This window comes from Pelmatolapia mariae, linkage group LG18, assembly GCF_036321145.2.
Source record: "Pelmatolapia mariae isolate MD_Pm_ZW linkage group LG18, Pm_UMD_F_2, whole genome shotgun sequence".
Classification (NCBI taxonomy): Eukaryota; Metazoa; Chordata; class Actinopteri; order Cichliformes; family Cichlidae; genus Pelmatolapia; species Pelmatolapia mariae.
This window is the reverse complement of record NC_086243.1, coordinates 12,015,034-12,039,002: the sequence shown is the minus strand read 5'-3', so window position 1 is coordinate 12,039,002 and position 23,969 is coordinate 12,015,034. Positions and strand designations below refer to the sequence as shown.

The 23,969-nt window shown below is 39.8% G+C and overlaps 1 protein-coding gene across 3 annotated transcripts; it reads left to right on the top strand.

The window, feature by feature from the left end:
• The first annotated feature begins 254 nt into the window (after positions 1-254).
• On the top strand, positions 255-23,483 carry crtc1a (CREB regulated transcription coactivator 1a). Of its 3 annotated transcripts, none has more exons than XM_063461430.1 (15): positions 255-412; positions 3,508-3,624; positions 5,115-5,242; positions 6,614-6,673; positions 7,087-7,181; positions 8,041-8,126; positions 8,212-8,252; positions 8,722-8,912; positions 9,050-9,195; positions 9,328-9,420; positions 12,233-12,328; positions 13,751-13,855; positions 16,489-16,572; positions 16,689-16,866; positions 18,096-23,483. In XM_063461430.1, exons 1-15 carry the CDS (start codon positions 287-289, stop codon positions 18,299-18,301), a joined length of 1,752 nt encoding a protein of 583 aa, XP_063317500.1. In that variant the 5' UTR covers positions 255-286; the 3' UTR covers positions 18,302-23,483. The 3 variants fall into 3 exon arrangements, with proteins under 3 accessions (XP_063317500.1, XP_063317499.1, XP_063317501.1); XM_063461429.1 differs by having other exon boundaries at positions 12,230-12,328; XM_063461431.1 differs by lacking the exon at positions 13,751-13,855 and having other exon boundaries at positions 12,230-12,328.
• The last annotated feature ends 486 nt before the right edge of the window (positions 23,484-23,969 follow it).

Genomic DNA, 23,969 nt, shown 5'->3' with positions numbered 1-23,969 from the left:
AGTCCACAGACTGTTTTAGCTGTAGACTATAGGTATCACCTGTGGTCAGTAAATTCAAATATGGGAAGCCCACTTGGCCTGCACGACACTGCAAATACCTTTTTAAAAATAAGTTTAAAGACTTTTCATTCAGGATAAAGGAAAAGCAGGTAAACGTTGCCTTTTTTTTAAGTATTCCGTTTTTACGCTTTGCGTTGTGTCCGCCTCTCTAACCGGAAGCTGTGCGTCCTCCCTCCGTGTTACTTGACGCTGACCATTGAAGGAAAACGGAGCAGAAGAGCGAAACATGGCGACTTCGAACAATCCGCGGAAATTCAGCGAGAAAATCGCTTTACATAACCAGAAGCAGGCGGAGGAGACGGCGGCGTTTGAAGAAGTGATGAAAGACCTGAGCATAACCCGAGCAGCGAGGGTAACGACACCGGTTCTTGCCTTTTCCTTCCCTCCCTCCTGTCTGCGCTCCGTTTGTTTTCAGCGAGCTGTCAAATAGGCATTTGTAGCGCCGCGGCTGCACGCAGAACAGGTAAACAATAACAAACGACGCTTCCTGCCAGCTGTGGCCGATTTTCTCCTGTCGGTGGACTGCCAGCTGAGCCGACACGATGTGTCGGTCCTCAAATGTAGATGCGTGCTGCGGGGACCATCTTTCCTAAAAGTTATTGGCTACAATTTTTGTCCCACGCAAGTGTAAAGCAAAGGGGCGTGCATGCGTGTTTGACAGCGCGCGTCCAGCACCGCGATTTTCCCTTCATCTCGTGGGCATAGATACGAAGCGATTAACCTAAAGCATATGATATGATCCGTGAACGCAGAGATTGACATTTTAAAAAAAATGAATTAGAAAATCGTGGTGCATATAGGGATATATGTTAAGGTGTGTGTGTGTGTGTTTGTGTGCATATAAACCGCGGTGAACTTGTCTGACGGGTCCTTAGGCCTGTGTGCACTGCAACATGAGTGACATTTACGGCAAAGATGAAGGCCAGCAGATTATGTGGAATTTAAGCCACATACAGCACAGGCCTCCAGAATAAATCCTATGGAGGCAGGGCTTCAGTGGAAACCGCTGCTGAGTGGAAATATGATGGACTTAACATCATTGCAAGCATCAACCACTAACGGGATCCTATCTAAGCTCTGTTTCTCTGAATCTGAGTGTTTGTGTGTCTGCTAAGAAGACGATAAAAGAGCAACTTAAAGGTCTTTCTAGAATCAGAAAAGCAGAAGTATCGATAATAAAATGTAAAAGTAGATATCGTGGATGCTGGTTCACAGTCACACAGCAATGGCAGACTGCAGTGCAAAACTTCTAAACATGTGCATTGCTTTTAAAAAAAAATATTATTAGAAATACACGCTCACCCGACACTTTGTTAGGTACACCTTACTAGTGATGGGTTGGCCCATTAAGAAGTGCCTTAAATCCTCTGTGTGATTTTTTTTTAACTGCAGTTTCCTGTTCTTAGCTGACAGGACTGGCACCTAGTATGGTCTTCTGCTGCTGTAGCCTATCTGCTTCAAGATTCAAAGATGTTGTGCATTCAGAGATGGTTCTTCTTCTTCTGCAAGCTTTGGTTTTAATGAACGTTTTTTCGGGGTTATTGTATCTTCCTATCAGCTAGAAGCAGTCTCGCCTTTCTCCACTGACCTTTGACATCAACAACGCGTTTTCACCCAGAAAACTGCCGCTCACTGGATGTTTTCTCTTTTTCAGACCATTCTCTGTGAACCCTAGAGGTGTTTAGAAAATCCCAGTAGATCAGTTTCTGAAATACTGAAATACCAGCTCACTTGGTCCTGACAACCATACCACATTCAAAATCACTTAAATAACCTTTCTTCTCCATTTGGTTTGAACTTAAGCATCTTGACTTGACAGGTCTACATGCATAAATCCACTGAGTTGCTGCATTGTGACTGGCTGATTAGATATTTGCATGAACAAGCAGTTGAGGAGGTGTATCTTAAAGAAGTGGCCAGTGAGAGCACACACAAAAATCGCTTGGTATAAACTGAATATATACCAATCAAGTACATTTCATTTGAACAGGTAACTTAAATGTAACGTTTTACATTGCACTTATGCAACATAGTTACATGGAACATTTACATGTAACCAAATGACCAAAAATAATCAGTTTGGGAATACATGTTAAGAAAAATGGCCTCCCTATGCTTCACCTTTAAACACGTCCTTATCTGGAAACTAATAGAATAAGTTGCATCAGAGTTATGACTTTATTATTATAGTTCCATATTTTTAGACGATATGTCTAGACAGGTTGGTCCCCTTTGAGTGGAGGTCTGTGGCCTTATTTTTTTTTATCTAGATTTCGTTAAGTATGCAATCAGTCGTTTGTGTGTTTGGCTGTCAGTAAGATTATGCAAAAACCTCCAAGCTGAATATAATTAAAACCCAGTGGAGAGGTGGAGTATGAGCAAACCCATTAAACAGAGCGAAGCCGGATCGCTTTCTTCAAAACTGCGAGATGGGGCAGTGAAACTGGTGAAAGGATGCACTTTTCCAGTCATTAATGGAAAGACAAACATTAGGTAGCTCTTGTTTGAGCCAGAGTTAGACATGCTGGAAGGATGCCTCGGGTTTAGAGTTTCACCCTTTCACACTGTTGCCTCCCTTTGTGCTCAACTCTCACTCTGATTTTTCTTTTGTGCTTCTCTCCGTACATGGCTTCTTGTGATTAAAGTGACCCAGACTTCCTATTCTGTTGTTACAGTATCTAATCCGTTGCATCAGAGACTGCGTTCATGTAGCTAAAGAAATATACTCTGAGGTTGGAGGCTTATCAAAATACACCACTGATGCAGGCATAGTAATTGTTATTATTAGATTTTCTGCCCTGCCAACAGTAAGCAGTGGGCTTGCATAAGACAATTTAATTGACTGGTCATGGGTTCTCTGATTGGACATGGAAAAGGAGGCTGTTTTGAAATAAACACTGGAGTGACAGTTTGGAGGGTTTTCTTTTGAAATGAAGACAGGCACATTCAGTGATATTGAATTATATCTATACTGCTTTGCTTGCACCTTGGCATTCATATAATCTATTCACATTAAATAAAAAAGAAACCGTTAAATTTGACACTAAATTAGCCGTAAACATTAGAGCTTGCAACTAAATTTGTCACAAAATTAAACAGCTTTTAGTTTCCATCACTTCGATCTTCCTTTCCTTTACTGCTAAAATCAGCAAATCTCACTTTTAGCACTTCAAAAAATTTAAGAAAAATCTGCAAACAGTCCTTTAATGTAAATTAAACAATCATGCAACTTAAAAAGAAAATGTCCTAACAGGATATCATATTCAGCTCTCGTTATTAACAATATCACGTCCTGGTCTTGTTTTTAGGCGTGTGGGGTGTTAATAGCTAATTTATTACATCGCTGTAACTGGAGCGTGGACTTAATGCGAGCGAGAAAACCTTTTACTTCTTTTCTAAATTTCCCATAAATGCCTGCTGATTTACCTGATGTTGTTCTGCTTGCAGTTGCAGTTGCAGAAGACCAAGTATTTGCAGCTGGGGCAGAACCGTGGGCAGTACTATGGAGGATCCTTGCCAAACGTCAATCAGATTGGAAACAGCACTATCGACGTGCCTTTCCAGGTACACGATTGCTTGTCTTTCCTTTGCCTTTCACATTACAACTAAAATATACCTGGTGTAGGTCAATTAAATCTGTGGTCTTAACTGCAAAAATATATTGTGTGATATAAATAAATAAATACCCCCCATTTTTTCCCAATCTCTATGGGTAAGTAATATCCTGCAGTATTGACTGGTCGCTTTTTTTAGACATCCTGAGGTTCTTTTTCCCTGGACTAAATATTCTTGTACAGGAAGTCACATACTTTGTGTAAGTCACTTATGTAAGCAGTATATGAACAAAAATAATACTTTATTTAGAGTAAAGAGTAGAAGGCAGTGTAAGTATCCAAGGCCACAGCCTACATTAGGTTTGTATACGGTTGTAGCGTGGCTCGGCGCAGGCTCTGTCCAATAAACACTGTGTACACAGTCCTGCAATAACTTTGAACTTTATGTGTTGCTGCCGCAGCGTAATAAGAACGTTCGTGAAGCCGCGTCTGTCACACCAAATTTGAATTGTGTGTTTTATGTGCAGGGAGCCACAGCTTCGTGCTGGGGTTCAGTGCACTCGGCAACAACGTGAACAGAAGCAGAAGTTCTTTTATTGCTTTGAATTGTTTTCAGGAGCAGCTTCAAAGGTGGCAGTAAAGGATTTGCATTAATTGTCGAAAGAAACATAAAAGAAATGTCAGTCTTCAGTGAAAGCCTTAAAACTGATATTGCATAATAATAAATGTTAGAAATTGAAGGGAAAACGGGTCAGGAGGTTGTGTGTAATTTGTTCTGAATAATAGGTTTCATTTTATTTGGGGAAAAAAAAAAAGAAAAAATCATTGCGTTCAGTGCTATCTGCAACGCAACTGCTGTGTTGCTTAGTGTGTCAGTCTGTGTATATGAGAAAGAAGAGCTGCTCCATGTTTCATTCTCTCAGCCAGCGCTGGAAACAGTCTCTTGCTTGAAAGGCACTGAAGCTGCACACCAAGACAGAAAACATCTGTCATGTGGGCTAAAAAGCCCTTGTCCTTGAAATTTCCACGGAATAGCTTTCCTATCAGACAAATGGAACAAGATACCAACCTTAAAAAAAAGGAAAATGTAATGCAGTTTCGTAGTTTTAATTTTCTTTGCCAATGAAATAACAACCCACAAAAAAGCAACAAACAAACAAGCTGAAGAACACGCGTAGAACATAATGCACACATTTCAGATTTTCTTTTTCCAGTCTTCCGCCATCCTTTTCACCCCGGGCCACTTTACCTTTCATTCCTGTGCTACATGCTCATAGGAAATGTTTATTCTCTGCTGGCCAAGAGCAGTGTAACTGAGGTAAAGTGCTGACTACCGTGGCTGCCGCAGTGCTTTTTGTAGATTAATGACCTCAAAAACTCTCTTGTTATTGTTACACATTCAGCTCTGTCTAATACTGCAGGCTGGTGAGGAGCTGAAAGGTGATGTTTGCAATTTGCCCAGTTCATTACGCATTTTTTTTCCTTGTCTTTATTTGTCAGAATTCAGGGCTCGACATGAACAGGTCGACGCGACACCACGGATTGGTGGAAAGAGTCTACCGCGATCGGAACCGCATCACATCGCCGCACCGGAAACCCCTGTCTATTGACAAACACGGACGACAGATATCCTTTTATGCTGCCTGTTGGGTGAAGTGTTGTTTAATGTTGGTTTTTATCTGGTTTCTGAGCTTCAGTTTAAATCAGAGTGCTTGGTCAAAACTTCACTTGGTCAAATTTTTCTTTAGGAGCAGTAGAGTGGCATTTCTGCAGATTATTAGGAATTTGCACAGATGTTATCCTACCAATGCATGCCCCATGCTACAGTATTTTTTTTTGGCCTGTTCATGCTGTTGGAAGCCTGATATACTTAATCACACTGAGAAAAAACAAACAAACATGTTTATATCCTAAAAATGGGTCAGTTTAACCCATTCCTAGGTGCTTACTAGGCATGAATATTTCAGCTTTTTGTGGATTCAAATGAGAAGTAGCTTTGAAATGAAAAACAATAGGAATCTCTCATAAACTGCTGTAGGTGCACGAAGCCTAAAAACAGGTCATTTTAGCCTGTCGCTAGGTGGTTGCGGGGCAACATGATGCCATCATAATGTGTCATGCATAATTTAGCTTTTGCGAATACAAATTAAATGTTACTGTTGTAAAATACAAACGATACAGTGCTTTTATAAGGTGCATAAGTGCGAAAAAATGGATCATTTCAAACTGTTGCTAGGTGGTTGCTAGGCAATGCGATGATGCCGCAGTATCTGATATAGATAAGAACCTTCCGGGGCCTAAGATGAACTTGTGTGCACAGGTTTGGTTGTTCATCTTCTAATGCTCTCGGAGGAGTTGGTGGACAAAGAAACCAACGCACAGACAGACAGACAGAGATTTCATGTATTATGATAAATATTCAGTGGGAGGAGTTTGGCTGGGAATAACATGGTGTCAACAGCTGAACATTAGCATCGTGGAGATGTTAATAAACCATAGTCTGCACACACCCACACAGTTCTGAGAACAGGACTAATCACACAGTATAAGTGAAACCACCTGCGGGCTCTCATCATTCTCCAGCAGAAGTCAATGCAAATCTTTAAACTGTATTATTGTTTTTTAAAGCTTAATATATGCATAAAATATACATTTGTGTTTAAATGCTCCTTCATGGTAGCATTATTGAAAAATACACAGTGCAGAACAAGCAATTATTAACACCTTTTCATTAATAATGCTGTTGTATTCAGACAGCTTTTGAAGTGGAAGTGCTTCTTGATTTCAGATTTTTAGATCTTAATCAAACTGTTTGTGGGCATTTTTGTAAAAGACTTCAGCCTGTAGATAATGAAAGTGTACCCTGTATTGTAGAAGATCACCAAGCACAGTGCTTTTTTCATTTATTTATTTATTTTTTGAATTCACAGAAGAGAGTACACTGATTCTGCCAAGGCTTTCATTCTCCAGCTGTTATTTCTTAACCTGCGATGTCACATTGACAGCTGTCCATATGGCTCAGTATATCTCTCGCCGCCACCTGATACTAGTTGGAGGAGGTAAGACAGTCTCTGATAATGACACAATGTCTCGGCATGGCCTTCTTGCAACTAAATACATTTTTTTTTCACCTGTCATGAAGAAGCGTGTTCAGATAATAATGCAAGACACATTCAGAGTGGCAAGACCCACAAGGCTAACACTCTGACTGTGAAATCCTTCTGCATTGTCACATATTTAATGACTTTCACAGATTTCTGCCATTGAGAAAAATTATTGAAATGTTTATATTTACACTGCAAACTATTCCAGTGTCCTTATTCCAGTATTAAACATTTAAAAATAACTGACTGCTGCACGTAATGTTGTTGTCACGCAGTGCTGTAGTTGCCCACTATGTACTTTTTTGTGCTATTCGGGTAGATTTTGTCTATAGATCGCCTTATGTGAGTTTAAAATTCTTGTGCTGCAGGACAAACTCTGACTCAGCACTGCATCAGAGCACACTAACTCCTGCCCAGCAGGCCTCCTTCACTGGAGGATCACAGGAGCTGCAGCCAAAACGAGGTACACAAGATTTCAAAGAAGTTCTCGCCATGTAGTGTGAGAGACATGTTCATTAGTGTGGTGCGTGTCAGCTCACTTCGTACAGACACCCTGCATGAAATGAGCTGTTAGCTCTGCCTTGAATTAGTCTATTTGTGCTTTTTAAATGAGTGTTTTTTTGCATTATCTGCAGTAGTCAGTGGTATTTGGCGGTTTTTTTTGTTTTTGTTTTTTGTGATCCTGTTTAGCTTTTGTGGTATTTTGTTGCTTTCTCCTGACGACTCAGTGGAAGCGCCCTCCAGTGTATGATGAAAGGGTTTGAATGCGGCTTTGAAGGCAAGAGGAGGAAAATTGATTGCTGTGAAGATGGGGTGCATTCAAGTACCATGTGAATTTCGCTCCTAATGGCCATGTGAGGGGAATTATGTCAATTTTAGAAGCACTTTGGTTGAATTTGTATGTATCATCTTGGAGAAGTGTTTGTGCTTTTACCCATTATTTGCATTCAGAATTCTTTTTTCTTTTACTAATGTCACACTTCTTGTCTACTTTCTTTTTTTGTTTTTGTTTTTCCTCTTTTTAATGGAACCCTTTTCTTCCCACTGTCACCAAGTGCTTACTCAAAGGGAATTGCTGGGTACCTTGTTATCATTTTGTACCTTACAATGCAATAGTGCTTGGATATATATAAATTTATGTATATATATGTTGTAACTTGACCCTACATACATTAACGACTGCACTTACTCACTTGATCTGATTAAATGAAGGCAGTTATTATGAGCTTCAACAGGCGGGACATCTGTAGATCCAAGAGATTGAGGAGATTTATTTTTTAATTTCTCCATCTCTCTCTCTCTCTCACTCTCCCTCTCTCCAGTCCTCCTACTCACCGTACCAGGGTCTGAAGCAATTAAACAAGAGGTGGATGAAGATGGACAGAAACATAACTGGGACAGCAAAAAAGTAAATCTTCACACAAAATGTTTTTCACCTGAGTATCTTACTGGTCTTCCTGATACACTAGTTGTCTTTTTTTCTCCCACTTTAGAACATTTCAAGATCCAAGCCCTGCAAAGTTCCTGGAATCCAGTGAGTTTTACTGTCTTAGGTTGTCTAAGGATACCTTCCTCTATAGTCTGAGTAACACAATGAAATTATGTTTCAGTGTAAATAATTTTGAGGGGCACTTTGGTCACATTGTTACGATATAGTGTTTAAATCCAGAAAGGAAGCTTCGGCTAGGTACATATTTACACAAATCTGATGAATGGGTGTGAATAAAGCATAGTTTTGAACTGAAAGCATCTGACTGTAGTTCGAGATTTTCATTTTAACTCACTCAACTGCCAAAGGAATGAGAGTGTGGCGCCAAAATATTTGCAAAAATACCCTGGGCCAAATGCATGAAGTCCAAATATCTCTGGACTTGTTTGCCTCGGGAGACATTTCCAAGTAATCTGAATAAGCTACTGGTGTTGGCGGTTCTGCTATTTCATCACCGAGTATATCAAGGATGTCATCACTGGAGAGTTTACGGCACCCATCTGTTTTTCTGCAGCATTTTCCCGTCTCCAGAACAGCAGCTGACCGCTTCGATGAAACCAGCAGCCCACAACACTGGCGGTTCTCTTCCCGATCTGACCAACATCCAGTTCCCTCCCCCGCTGCCCACCCCGCTCGACCACGACGACCCAGCTGCCGCCTCGTTCGGCTCCCAGAGCAGCACGCAGGCTCTGGGTAACACACAAGGTGGTAATAAGCACTCTCTGCTCTGTTCTCTCTGGGCATATCTTAAAGTTATGTGCAGGATATGAAGGATCTTGCATTTCAGCATTGTTTGGTGCCAGGTTGGGTCTTTAAGGAAACTGTTTTCTTGTGCTGGGTAGGAGTGAACACGTCTCAACCCACAGTAGCCATGGAAATCCAGGCCGGGCAGGATAATGTGATTCCTCTCATCCTGAACGCAGGAGACTCCCACCAGCACCAGAACCTGCAGCTCTCCCCAACAACTCCACCTCTCACTCTCTCCCAGGTACTCAAGAGGAAAGCGTTGTACATTAATAGACATACAAACAGTGTCATGATTTTTAATAAGGCAGGCTGCAAATACTGAAATGAATGCTTTTTGAGGTTTCTGTCATATAAAGTGCTTTGCTCCCAACAGGCAGCCATTAATGCCATGAACCTGGAGCAGCAGCTGTCCCAGTACGCCTTCTTCAGCCAGCAGCCGTCGTCCCAGACACACCCAAACCAGCAAGTGAGTTTCTATCCAAAGCCACAGCTCAAAACATAATATACTTCATCTCATTCATATGTACGAACATCCAGTTTTATATAGTATTATGACCACTTGCCAAAAAAATCAATGAATGAGTCAACAGCAGTTGTTTAACTCAGACGTGTGTCTCCTTTTGTTTTCATTTACCCGTTTTAAACATCCAGAGGATCGCTGCGCGTTAGTCCATCTGCATATGAAGCAATTCGCTCACTGTCTGCCGCTTTACAGCTGACAGTTGGCCGCCCTGCCCTGTTGTTAGTTACTTCAAACAATCACCTCAGAGTTGAGAGTAGTTTAACTTGGTTTCTGCCCGCAGCTAAAGCCACATCACTGCTAGTCACTTCCTCTTAGAATGTCTATCACCTTAGGTCAGAGTTATTTGAAGCCGAAGCGATAAAGGGAAACTTTCAGCACAACACAAAGCAATGTGCTCTCCTACACAACATGCTGCCAGTGCAGATGTTGCATATCGCTGCCCCCTCCCCCTGGCACTGACTCACTTTCTCTCTCACTCCCTCGCTTTTACCCGTGGTTTGTGGACATCTTTTCATTTTCTTCGCAGTTTTGGTTGCATTTCCTCTCCGGTTTTCACTTTTCTGCCGCAGCCGTTCCTCAAACTTTTCCTTATAAGGAATTATATTTCTTGGGTCCGCTATAGTAGCTGCAGTGGATTCACACTCGAATCACACTCTCGGACTTGTCACGCCTTTAAAATTGTAGTCATGTACAACATACAGAGAAGCATCTGATCATGTTTGTTATTGGTAGTAGTAGAGAATGAGTCATTATCATCTGAAGTTAAGTCTAAATTTTGGAATTGATGAAATAACTTACCTAGTAAAAGTTAATCTGGGTCTTCCAGCCAATCAGAGTCCTGAATTTTCAGTGGCCGTGGTATAGACCTCAGGAAGTTTCACTGGAAATTAGGATCGAGTCCATTCCTTTACAAACCTGTTGCTGTGTTTCAGTTTGTGACTCTGGCGTTGTGGTCTGCTTTCTATTTCATCAGTCTGTCAGCTCCCTAAATCTCCAATCTCGGGATTATGTTTATTAACGCAAGTACAGCTAATCCCAATCTCCAAGTCTTTCCAACTTCTTCCAATATTTTGGGATTTATGAATGTTTTCATTCTTTTCATTCTAAGAATGTTCATACATATTATCTCTGTTTATCACATGAATGCTAAATCATTTGAAACTATAGCTTTATGTTAAATGTTACTGAACACGTGTCCTAACAAACTGTAATCATGAAGCCGTTCATGTTTAACTGAAATGAAAATGCATTTTTGTGTTCCACAGCCCATAAAAAAAAAAAGAATATTACAAAACTTTGACGTTAGGCAGACTTTTAAGATCTCAGACTTAATGTTTATCTGCAGCTGCTGCTGCTTTTTAATTAGACTGATAGCATCCAGATTGTGAATGAGTGAGTAAGATGAAAAATGAGGGGAAAAATAGATAAACTGCATTTAACGACGATGATGCGTTTTGGCTCTCATGGGAACATTCGACTTACTAAGACTTACTTACTTTTACTCGTCTGTGATTCAGTCACCTCTCTATTGTTGAGATGTTTAATGAGATGGAATTAGAGACTAACCACACCAGAGTTATAGCAGCAGCAGTTCATAAATGAATTATTATAACCATATTTTTTTAATAAGGTTCCAAATAAATAATAAAACCTATGATGATTTCACTTACCAGTTAGTTGGAAGAAAACTTGGCAAACCCTTTGATATTCCTGTCACGTCTGCTTTTATTTCATTTACTTTGATTACATTTTGAGCAGATCTTCATTTTTGCCACAGTTGACTAAAAGTAAAAACACACCAACAACTGTGCTTTCCACGTCTTTATTCAACATACTGAGTTATTATCACAGAGTCTGTAAAAAAAAAAAAAGTGAATCTCTGCTAATTGCTTCTCCAAAAGCTGTTTGGATTCAGGTGTTCCAATTATGAAGATGAGACTAGAAGTGTGGGTTGTAGAGGTTGTGCTCAGTAAGAAAGCCATAGAGAGTTTTCTCTTGTGATAACTATGACTCAGTCACAAGAGCTTTCTCGCTAGGGCTTTTGCACAAACACCTTAAAAGCTACAGACACATTTCTAAGAATCTAGGCGTTCATCGGTCCACAATGAAATAAACAGAGGAGATAATGACGTGGGGCTATTGGGATCACAGCAAGTGCAAATACACGTGGTCCTGAAGAAGGTACAAAGAACCCAAGGCCAACTGCAAAACACCTGCAGAGATCTCGCTAACTTGCTCAAATCTTTGTTCATGTATCTCAACTCCCAGAACAACAGATGAGACGCAAGTATAACATTTTGACAAAAAATACACAATGATTTACTTAGAGGGTCAAAAGGAACCGGATGCCAAAAGTAAAACCATATCCCTGCTGCCTCGGGGTCTGGGAAAAAAGAGATTTTACAGGAGAATGTCAGTACAGCAGTCCTTGTGCATAGTCAGGTCAGACTCTTCATCTTTAACTAGAAAGTTTATGTGTGTGGTTTTTTTTACATTTTGGCATGAACTTTGACAATAAAATTCAACAAAAACATATAAAACTCTAAAATCTAAACTCCTAAAAATATCACATAAAAGGCAACTTGTAGCCTTTTATGTGATTTTTTTTTTTCTTTTGATGTGTTTTCATATCTGCCAAGATGTAATAAAGTAAGATATGAATATAATGCGTGTGTGATAAGCAAGCATTAAAATTATACAGTGGTGCTTAAAGATTAGTTATCTATTTATGAGTCCACTGCTTATTTTCCAGCAGGCGGGTCTGGTCCAGCTGCCGTCCTCGGTGAACTCCTGCTCCCCGTCAGACAACCAGGCGTCCTCGCAAACCAACATGACCATCGACATGAACGCGGTGAGCAGTTTGTGTCTCGCTGATTTGTTGTAACAACAACCCAGTGATGACTGGTTCTCCTTGGCTGGTTCCCAGTTTTCCCGAAGAACTGTTTTCAGATGGTGTTAACGTGTTGGGGTCGGGGTTTCGCAAACACACTGCCACGTCGAAGTAATCAGAACTGATATCGTAGACGTTCAGCTGTGACGTGAAGTTGTCCAAGAGTGTGTTTTGTAACAGACGTTTTGCTTGGGGAAAAAAAAGGACATGAAAATAGGACTGTGTGTGACAGTGCAATTGTTCTTTCTTTGTTATTTTAGCTATGATACAAAACCATAATTTTGCAGTCCCAGAATTTCTTTGTTTCTCTGCAGAGTTCAAGTCCCCCCCAAAAATCACTAAAGCAGAATGTAAAAAATGCACAAAGAGATTCGCAAAACATCAGTGAATCTGAAAGCTTCTGTAAGGCGCTGCTTTTCCTTCAGATCTTGGCTCTCGCTGCTTCGCTCCACTGTTGCGATGGGAATGTGTTTGGATTACTGCAGAAATGAAGTGGCCTACATTCTCTTCATCTCCGTAAAAGACTGTGCAGTGTGAGGTCACGGAAAACGCATAGGAAGCTCGCTGGGATCTGGATCCTAGACTTGTATTCTTGTTATTAAACCGCTAATAAGGAAATGTTTTTATCATTTTACAGTCAAAGTAATGTCACGGAAAACATCACGTTCTTTCATTTTCAGGCGAGTTCAAACAGGTTTATTCGACGCCACTGACCAGGTCACCGGTTTATAGCTCTATCCACAGACCTTGAACTCCTTTTTATCACTCTCATCTCATGCTACCATTATTTTGGTAACTTATCTTTTAATAGTTTAGGAGTTTAAAGGTTTGAACTCCTCGTTGACGTGTAAATGATTACACATTATCAGCCTCATTTGATAAATCTTAATTACTTGATGGCGTATCTGTTGCTTACTTGGAAGGTTTTATAGTACTTTTTAGATTTTTTTTATTTTGTTAGATAGTATAAAAAACATCTGATGATAGGACAGAACAAGAGATAGCAGAGTGGGTTTTCCCTGGTCACTATTTTTAAAATATTCACTTGCTCAGGTTTAATTTCCAGCGATATTCTTACTAATTAATCCCCTATAGTTTTCAGTCTTTCACTTTTCTTTTTTTTTTGCTACTACTCCACTGACGTGAGATCTACACATCACTCGTCACATATTGTGATCATACTAATGACATTTCAGCATTAGCTACAAGTATGTACAGGTTCAATATTCCTCTGATCCCCAGTCTCCTGCAAGAAAAACACCACAGACATGGTTAACCAAAGCTCCTTGTTCAATAGGAGAAGAGTTACACACAACGAACGAGGGGGGGAAACAAAAAGACGGCCTCCAGTGTGAATAACTCAAATGTATCCTCTTGTATCAGGCCTCGTCCCTTCAACAGTACCGCAGTAGGGTTGGATCCTCTGCCAATCAATCTCCAACCTCTCCCGTCTCCAATCAAGGCTTCTCACCCGGAGGCTCGCCTCAAGTAAGGGCGTATGGACTGAACGAGCTGCTGGCTCGCTTTGTATAAACATCACCGTCCCTTGCATCGTAGTGCTGTGGTTATCTCTGCTGAGTAGGACTCCGTGCAGCTTTTTCTTGTTGATACAGATCTGGGCAAAAAAAATAAAATAAAAAGCGAGCCCTTCAGCAAGACCCATAACATCAAAACAAGCATTTCACCCCCCCTTAAGTTAATTGTATTGTCATTATTTATGTATTTACACATGATTACTTTCTGTGTTTTATAAGCCAAAAAAAGAATAATATCTATTAGTATCTCATAAGTAGATAAAACACAGTGCAGCCTCTATTAGTTGACATTTTAACGAGCAATAGCAGGAAATCCTGGGGTTTCTTTGAGCCTGAGTCTACCAACATGCACAGCGGCATCATTAACCTTATGAATCACTGATGTGTTTTCCATGCTTGACATAAGAGGAAGTGAAACCGCGCAGTGAAGGAAATACTCTGGGAGAAAGCTGTCTGTGTGTACTTAAAGTTAATAATATATACATAGAAGATGTGCATTAAAAAGTTTGTTATATTCCTGATCTGAATGATCACATTAAGCGCTGACAAACTGTGAACCCTAAGCAGCTCTTGTTTTGCCCAGATCTGACCACCAGTCTCTTTAAGCAGTCTCTCAGTGTCATTGATGTGTTTTGTGATGTAGCCGTGTCCCTGACCTTCCTCCTCCTCTGCTGCTTTTTGTGGTATTTGCATCGCAACTCCACCGTTTCCCTCCCAGTCTTGCTTATTAGACTGTGAAGTGGAGTTTGTTTTGTTCTTTCCCATGTTTGTCAGATCTCTGTGTTTATTGTGGGTTTGCACCAGCATGGGGGGGAATGGGTGAGCATCAAGGGAGGTATTAATCCCCTTTGAAGGATTTTTCAGGAAAAGCTGCTGATCGGGGTTTAATCTGTGCAAACTGAACCTTGCTTGCAACGTAGTGCATTAAGATAAACTTAACACACCCAAGGTAAACATGGATTAGGGCTGTCGGTGATGTGTGTGAGACTTAGTAAAAGCATGTAAGATTTGCAAAAGGTAGTGCTGATAATCTTTTAATCGCCTATTGCTAAGTGTTCTTTCTTAAATATTGTCTGGAATTACACATTTAAAAGTGGCATCTAGTAAGCCTTTACTGGTCCAAAGATTGAAGTTATAGTTTCTGAATTTTAAACGTGCCATTGTGTGTTTGAGATGTGGAGAGAGAGAGGAATGTGACGAGTGACAGAGTTGATTCATGCTGTGTGTGCATTTCTATATGTTTGCTTTCCCAACTCGGGTCTTTCCAGAGCTGAAGTGGCTCACTCGTAGTCCCGAGGTTATCCACGGGCCAAACCACAACCGACAGTCTGTGTTCTCTTGTTATCCTGCTCTGCCCCGTGGGGAGTTGTGCAGCGCACACAGATAATGTGGTTTAGAACTAGGTGGAGCACAGACTGAGAATATGATCCAATTACTTATACATTAAGAGGCCACAATGAAACGGGAGAATTCCTGCTGCTGATTCGATGAGGACATTCAAATGAGGAATTTCAAGAGAATTAGCTTGCGCTGGATGAGTCGGTGGTGGGGAGAATAAAGCCACAGAGGGGATTACATTTTCAGTGATTCCCTTTATTTTAACGCACATTACATCCTGTTTGGTTTGTCTTAATTAAAACGTGGAAGCCAGAAGGCAGGAGAGGAAGCTCCTTTTTCATGTAAGGCTTTCCTTTTGTTGTCCTTACGTAGGCGATTTGGGGCATTTGGCAGGTTTGCATTTCAGTGTATTATGTATACAGAGAGCTGTAAGATATCGGCAGCTGATATTGAAAGATTTTGCCTCGTGTGATTAATTAAGCCATTTATTTGTTTCTTTTATCATATAATATATTTATTTACATATCTGCAGATTACTACAACTGTTTTTTTCTTTTATTTTTTGCAGGTTTTAAATCATTTTTGTGCAATTAAAATTAATTCTGTAAATAAGAATACATGCAACCTGTGCTAAAAGAAGGTTTGTGCTGCAGTAATGTCACACAAATGTGCAAAACGTTATGGCAGATGCTCAAAGACTTGTGATGGCCTCCTCAAGAAAGAAAATCAGCTATAAGCATTTTATAGAGGCATATAAAAAAATGCTAATTATTCTAAGCCTTTGTATCTGGTTGTTTAGACCCGAGGTGTCAAACATGCAGCCCACTTTGATTGTTAGTGGGTCAGACCAGTGAAACTACATGATAAATGTGTAAAATTCCAGTATAACATCTGGTAGTTTATTGCCTAGACAGTGCTGTAATTCCGAGATTTTTTCTTTTTAAAACACAAAAGATAAAATAAATACACTGATGGTGCATCATTCACGTAAAAACACTAAATGTGTTGGCATATGCAAACTGGGTGGGCATTTGTACATTAAAAACCTCACACATTTCCAGACGTTGTGACATGTTGCAGTGTTCCAGCTGCTTTGACTGTCTCGTTTTGTATATCCCGTGTTTTATGTTTAATGTATTATGTCTGAAGCCTTGATGCAATATATATAGATGCTCATATTGATGGTGCGCACTTGTAATTTTGACCTGCATCTATAATAAACAGATCACTGCTTGTTTGTTGTTGCAGCATAACTCCATACTGGGCAGCGTGTTTGCAGACTTCTACGACCAGCAGCTGCCTTCCATTCAAGCCAGTGCGCTCTCACAGCAGGTACAGGCTCTGTCTGTGTCAGATAGAAACCAATCATCTTCGCATGTTTTTCCTGCATTTACCTTTCTCCTACTTCAGGGACTTGTTGCATTATTTCTTTCTTTTGGGATTGACAGTTGGAGCAGTTCAACATGATGGAGACCCCCATCAGCTCTGACAGCCTGTACAACCAGAACTCCACCCTCAATTACTCCCAGGCTCTTATGATGGGTTTGACTGGCCACTGCAACCCTCAGGACTCGCAGCAGCTTGGATACAGTAGCCATGGCAACATCCCCAACATCATTCTCACAGGTGCTGTTTCGACACTTCACACGGCTTCTCAAGTCATGCAGCAAGTGGCCTGTTAAGGCAGAGACCCAGACTCTAAAGTGTAGAACTGGTAGATCCAAGTCTGGAGGAACGCTTGTGATTCACGTTTTCTTGTAGGTCTTGTGACAGTAACTGAACAAAAGAAGCTTCACAATGATTTGGTTGATTACTGGATTGGTATAATGCATCACACTGGATGGAAGCAACAGCACTTTGAATTAAAATGCTAAAATGAAGCATGTTAATAATAACACGCTAAGGAGAGAAAACTTTCGGCTGCTCCCAGTTTAATAGGCAGTAAAGAGAAAGAGCTCAGGATGATGAGAATGGCATTAATTTTGGCGTTCATTATTCTTTCTACCAAACAGACACACAAAATTCTTGTAATCTTTTGATGATTTTATGCACTATACATGATGAGATATTCAAGGTCTTCACAATTTGACACTGAGGAACGTTATTCTGAAATAGTTTGACAATTTCCTGAGACATTTCTTTGCAGATTATTGCATTTCTGCCCCACTTTACCACTGAGAAACTCTGCATCCTCTCTTTTTTCGCTCCCATATCAAGTCTTTTGTGATATGTTGCTACGATCAAATTCAAAATGCTATATATTTTTCATGAAACAGTAAATATGTCTTTTTTGTCATTTGCCACGTCATTCAGTCGTTGCGTGCTGCCACAACCCGACGTGTTGTTCCATTTCTCACGAGTTGCACATCAAGGATAAAAAAGGTGGTTGCAGTTATGACGGAAGTTACGACGTAGATTTCCCACAGAAGTCTAAATCGGGCATAAATCACAGGATAAATAATGAAAGTCCAACTTGATTATTTATGCTCTGAGCAGTATGAAAGTAGCGGGCTACCAAACTGTCATACAATCACTAGAATGTTACCTTAATATGCTGCACAGAGGTATAACACTTATCTGCATGTAGATTCAAAGGTAACCATCCTCTTAAGGTTTGCCTTTAATAGTTTTTAAAAAATTAGCCCTCCTAATAATCAGCTTCACTTAGATATGTAATTATGATGCCAAGCTGTCCCCTTAAGTTGTTATCAAATCATAACCCACACTCCTCTGCATTCTTTTGTTTTCATTGAAGTTGTCTCTAATTTTAGCCTTCCTTCCCTCCCTTAGAAACCTCAGTGAGATGAATAGTATTTGATTTTTTCAATTTTTTTTTTCTTGTTGTCTTTCCACAGTGAGTGGAGAGTCTCCACCCAGCCTGCCCAAGGACCTGTCTGGCTCGCTGCCCACAGATGTCAGCTTTGATGTGGACTCTCAGTTCCCGCTGGACGATCTGAAAATCGACCCGCTGACGCTCGATGGCCTGCACATGCTCAATGACCCGGACATGGTCCTCACCGATTCCGCCACCGAGGATGCATTTCGCCTTGACAGGCTGTAACAAAAGTAGCGGGTGTAACAGGTGTGTGAACTCTGCTACCTAAAGCCGAGGGTCTCTGAGGAGAAGATATCTAGAATCAGGCTGATCAAGGGCCTCATCTGGGCTGAGCGTCAATTCCACATCTACCAACCCAATCGACTCCCACAAATGAGCTCTTAAAATGTTTCTAAAGACTGCTGCCAGCTTCCCTTTAATGGTTCTCTCACTACCTTTTGTGATTGATGGATCCTGTTGCGATTTAGATGATATACCCGGTTTTTATTCGAGGAAGCTTAATGAAAATTTGAGGGCATAAATGGCCCGGTCTCTAATTCTCCATCAATGACTGACTAAACTATGTCTGTAGAGCAAACCCGTAATAAATCACACTATAGCGATCGCACGGCTGTTAACATAGAGTAGCTTGATGACTCAGAGGAAACACCTGTTGAGCTTAACCTCCCTCTGTCCCAAGCTGTAATGGAAGCCCCGGTGAGGCGATGAGTCACCCTTCTTTTGCAAACTAATTTATTTTTAGGGAATGCTGAATTTTGATTTTTATCATAGTCAGTGGCGGTCATCAGTTTATGCATGAAATCACAAATCACTGTGCATACTTGTTTTGCCTTAATAGCGTCTACATTTTGGTTTTCATGCAAAGATGACTCTTATGTAGATGAGGAAGAAAGAGGGAAAAAAACAAAGAAGCATTTTAGGGATGGAGTAATTTTTTACAGGTGGTTTGGCCTACGTAATCCGCCGTTGTGTCGTCACTACCATATCATTTTTCAACTTCATTTATCGCACCTAAACGGATAAATGAGGAATACGAGCTAGATGTTTACAGGCTTTGTTTTATATTTTACATGTACAGAATGTGATTAGAGTTTGCGTAACGGTATCTATGCAAAACTACAGTGATCGATTTGGGACTGTAAAATGAAACACACACATCGAACCCTTATACGCAGGAAGGCAGCGTGCAGGATTCTTAGAGGACGCACGGCGACCGTGCCATGTTACTTTTGAAACTGTTTCCGTTCTTTCAGACTAGTGAGGTGTAGAGATGGTGGGGGAAAAAAGGCACACTGAGCGTGGCACACAGGATTACTCCCAAAGATGTGACCTCAGCATAGTTGAAATATATATATATATGTATATTTTTCCAGACAATTGAACTGCCTCTATAATAGAACAGAATTGTTGATACAAAGAGAATGTATTTAGGTCACATCTGTACAACCATGTTGTTGCCATCCTGTCATCCTCATTGCCTCTCATAACTAGCCTTTATGTCCTTAAGGACACATATTGTTTCCCCAAAGCGGATATGACATCCTACTTTAAGTTTTATGTGTTGCTTTGCTCGTTTCCCTGGCACTACAGCGACTCTATGTATCCGTTTTCTCGTAGCGCTCGTGTTGTCCGTGCCCTTTATCGGTTCGTTCCGTATCGCTCTGGTCGCTCTCGTAGTCGTATGCTTTCGTGCTTTAAAAATCCTCCGTGAAAATCAGTGCGTGTTTCAGTAGATGGGTCCTTTGAGTTCATTCAGAAACGTGTCTCATTATTGCACTTTATGCATTTATTTAAAACACTGATTTCTCAGAGTGTATATACCAAACCCCCCGTCCCCACCTACCCTCGTGACTGTTATGTGCACTGGACCTGTCTGTCCTGTCTTTGATAAAACTTGCCTTCTTGTAAAAAAAAAAAGAAAAAAAAGAAGAAGAAGAAGAAAAAAGAAAAGAAAAATGAAAAAAGAAAATTGAATTATAGTTATTTTTGAAAACTTCTATAAAAAATCTATTGAAGAGAGCTGAGTTTTTACTCAGTCAGTGAGTATTTTGTTATAATGTTACACATTTTTCTTTCCTAAATTTTTTGCACACAGGTGTGTCTGTCGAGTCGCTGCAGCTCTGACTGCATCATGTCGGAATAAAGAAAACCCAACAATGCTCGAAGACGTTTGTAATAAATTATTAATTAGCAAAAAAAAACAAACAAACAAATCACAGTTCAAGTTACAAAAATAGTGCATTGGACATTTGCAGTAAGTGTTATTGTAATACTGTGCCAGATGGGATGAGTCAGTCCCTGAAAAGTATTTTGCAGAATTAATATTGCAGTTCAGTGCAGGCAGAATAAAATGTAAAAGGCTCTTAAAATAGATATAGATTCATTCCCAGGACACTATTCCACACTATGAAAACGGCTGTTATGTTCCTGAAACATTGTGTCTGTCGATGTGTGTCGAGGACCCCTGTGCCAGCATATTTATTTTCATGCAACACAAAACTATGATTGAATCTTAAAATTAGATTTTTAAGCTTTTTCCTTTAAAAAACAACAACAACAAAACTCTAATATTTCAGATGCATCATGTTTGTCAGTGATCCTGCGTTCTAGTTATCACTGTGGGAAAGTGGGGTGGTTGTTTTTCTATTTTAATAATTTTGTGACTGCACGAATCTCCTTAAGTGTTTTCTCTTTATGGCTTGGTTTTTTTAAATTTATTTTATTTTATTTTTAATGGTTAGGTCGGTTTTGTTTGTCTGAGCAGCGTGTTGTTTTTTCCCCCTTGTTCGCTAAACTCGTCTTTTGTCTCTCTTTGATTCTGCATCGTGTATAGGCTACGTAACTGCTAAGTGAAGCCTAAAAGCATCAGATATGTGGTAATCAGCCTTTCACGCACATGTAGAAGCCGTTGTTTGATACTGTGTTTTATACCGCAATATCCAGTATGCGCTTATTTTCCTGTGGAACACCCACACAGAGTTTTGATTATGTCATGGTAAATCTATAGACTAGCTTTGTATATTGCTGTATGGTAGGAACAATGTTTTTCGTGCTTTATGTGATATGATGTCAAAGTAAGAAAATGCACTGAGAAATACTGTGCTGCAATATGTCATTGTGGCTCTATATTCTCTGCTGGACCTCCAGACTTTATAGTGAGCCTGACATCTTTTGTGGGTTCTTTATTTCCGTTTGTTTTTTGTTTTGTTTTTTTTAAACACTTTTTGTGCTAATGTAGATAAGCGCTGACTGATGTGTCGCCTGTTACTGCCACCTTTTCAAGCAGTAACGTTCAGGTATCGCACCAGTGTTTACAGAGACAAGAGTTTACAGCAGAGCAACGTTTGTTTTCCTCTACCTTAAAATGTTTCAGCTGAGTTAAATACTGTATCTGGAAAAACAGACTACATGCATGTAGAACCACTTGCAGTGTAGATTAGCTAAACAATTTTGTGGTTTAAACAGTGAATCAGTAATGTTGAACAGTTATTTCAATATTATTATTTATTAATTCAGAGTTATCTGACATTTCTTTTGGACCTCGTCCATATGCATTTCAAGGCCCCTGAAGCACTTTTCATTTACTTGAAAAACTTTTATTCTGCAGGAATTCCACTTCCTGTTACATATTAGACTATTTAGATTCTATTGGTCTTTACTTCAGAGCAGATTTGTCTACAGCACTGTATCTTTTTTCTCCTTCTTTTTAAAGTAAAATCAACAGTTGAACCAAAGGTAAAAAAAAAAAAAAAAAAAAGACAGCCATAAGTAAAAGAAAATGTTTTAAACTGTTATAAAACATCCTCTTTTTTCCTCAAATGATCCCATTATAGTTCAAATTATTTCATATTTACCTACAAAGTCATTGTTTAGGTTGGACACAATTACTGATTTCTACAACATGAATTAAAGGGGCACCTGTTATGCATCTCCTTCCAGTTATATTTCCTCTTAGAATGGGAGACACTAATAATAAACAAGACCACAGTAATTACTTTATTGTGTGTTGAAGTAATCTAAAGCCTGTCCTAAATGTTTAGTTTTTTTCTACTCTTGGCTCTGTATGATGTCACTGAGAGTGGATATTCTTAGTATGCTCATCAAAGGTCCCAGTAGGATAGGCCTAGAGATTGTTTGGCAAGTGAAGTCACTATGAAATTGATTTCTAAAACGTGTCTGTGGGTCTTATACTTTATGTCACTCGGGCCACTTGGTTCCCAGTGACGCTACTTTCGTGAAGGCCCGTGCAGACGCCTGCATGCCTGCTTGTTTTTTTGTTTTTTTTGTGACTTGTCCAAAGAGAATTTACAATACAATGCACCAACTACTAGGCCTGAACTCCACCCACCTTTCGTTCAAACCTTCTGTATGTTTAAGTGGAAAGAGCTAAAACAGCCTGTTGCATAAATTAAAGATGTCCTGAGAAGCCGCACCAGGGCCCTCTATAAGATACGTGGGGGCTATTCTGTACTGTGAATCCTGCACGTCTACTCTAGAAGAGTCAGCAGTTGTTTGTTATTTTAAATTTGGTGCTGGAAATGAGCATAACAGGTCCCCTTTAAAGAAATGACTGCTATATCCTGTCCACTAGATGAGAAATCTATTTTCTGCATGATGCCGAATTTCAAAGTATCTTGACATATTGTATTTTGCTTTAAACTAACCATTTAGTTTTGCCTTTGTTTTATAAATTTGTGGTGAAATCGTATTTTGTAGTGAAAAAAAACCCCACTGAGACATAACATGGACACGATGAGAAATAACACGAGTAAGAAAAACCACATACAAATACTGTACAGTCAGACTAATAGTGGCTCTGTGACACAAGCTGTTAAAACACAAACTGAATCAGGAAGATGAAACAGAGTCATGGTCATGTAAGGTCACTCAGTGTGTTGCCCACAGCTATGAATCCTGTGAGTGCATTTTGAGGACGGCCCCGTGCTGGTTCAAGCCTCACACAATGGCAGCTAAAACGTTCTACAATGTATTTTAAGTTGAGTGAAACTATTCCACACACTGCAAATGCATTTTACTGCCGTGAAGAGGTGCACTATGTTTCTGTAGTGCACTCGCAGCAACAGGAAACATTATGCTCGTATAATATGCAAATCTAGCATTCTGCAGCAGAGCTTGGCGGGTCTGTACTTTTTCTTTTTGAGCTAACCCTTTAAAAGCGACTGGTTCAAACCTTGTTCTTCAAATTGTGCGTTTTCTATTTTAACTGTTAAAATTGGACCAAAATAATCCAAGTTGGCTGTAAATGTGAGCGACGTTATAGATTTGGGGCGGGGCTTTCCGTTTGAACTGTACCTGATGTATTTTTCTCGTGTGAAGGCTTCTGTCTTTGTATCTTTGCATTATTATTTGTAAATGAGATGAAAATAAATATATCTGAATAAGCCAAGACACTTGATTTCTCGTATTGTGTTTTTTTCTCATTAGCTTGACTCCAAAAAGTACTAGAAAACAAAGACGTGCAGCAGTAGTTTCATGGTATTTGCAGCCCCCATAACTGGCATAACTTAGACTTTCTCACCCACTCCAGGACTTCAGTTGCCCTGCCTCTCCCACTCTTTCCGCACCAACAGTTTTAATGAGTTTCTACTTTTTTTTTTTTTTATGTGGGATGGATACTAAAGCTAAGACTGGTGGTGAGAGGACAGTCTTCTCTATGAGTTAAATGTGTTCTGTTTAAAAGGCTTTGCGTGGATTGGATTATGCTGTGGTTGTCAAGAAATTAGTTTGAGATGAAATGTTTTAATTCTATTTGGTTACAACAGACAACCCTAAATGTGTCTCCTCTTATTGTTGATTATCCTTAACTAAAACTAAACTTAAAAACTAAAACCAAATCTGAAATAAAATGTTCATTAAAAATTAAAAACTAAAT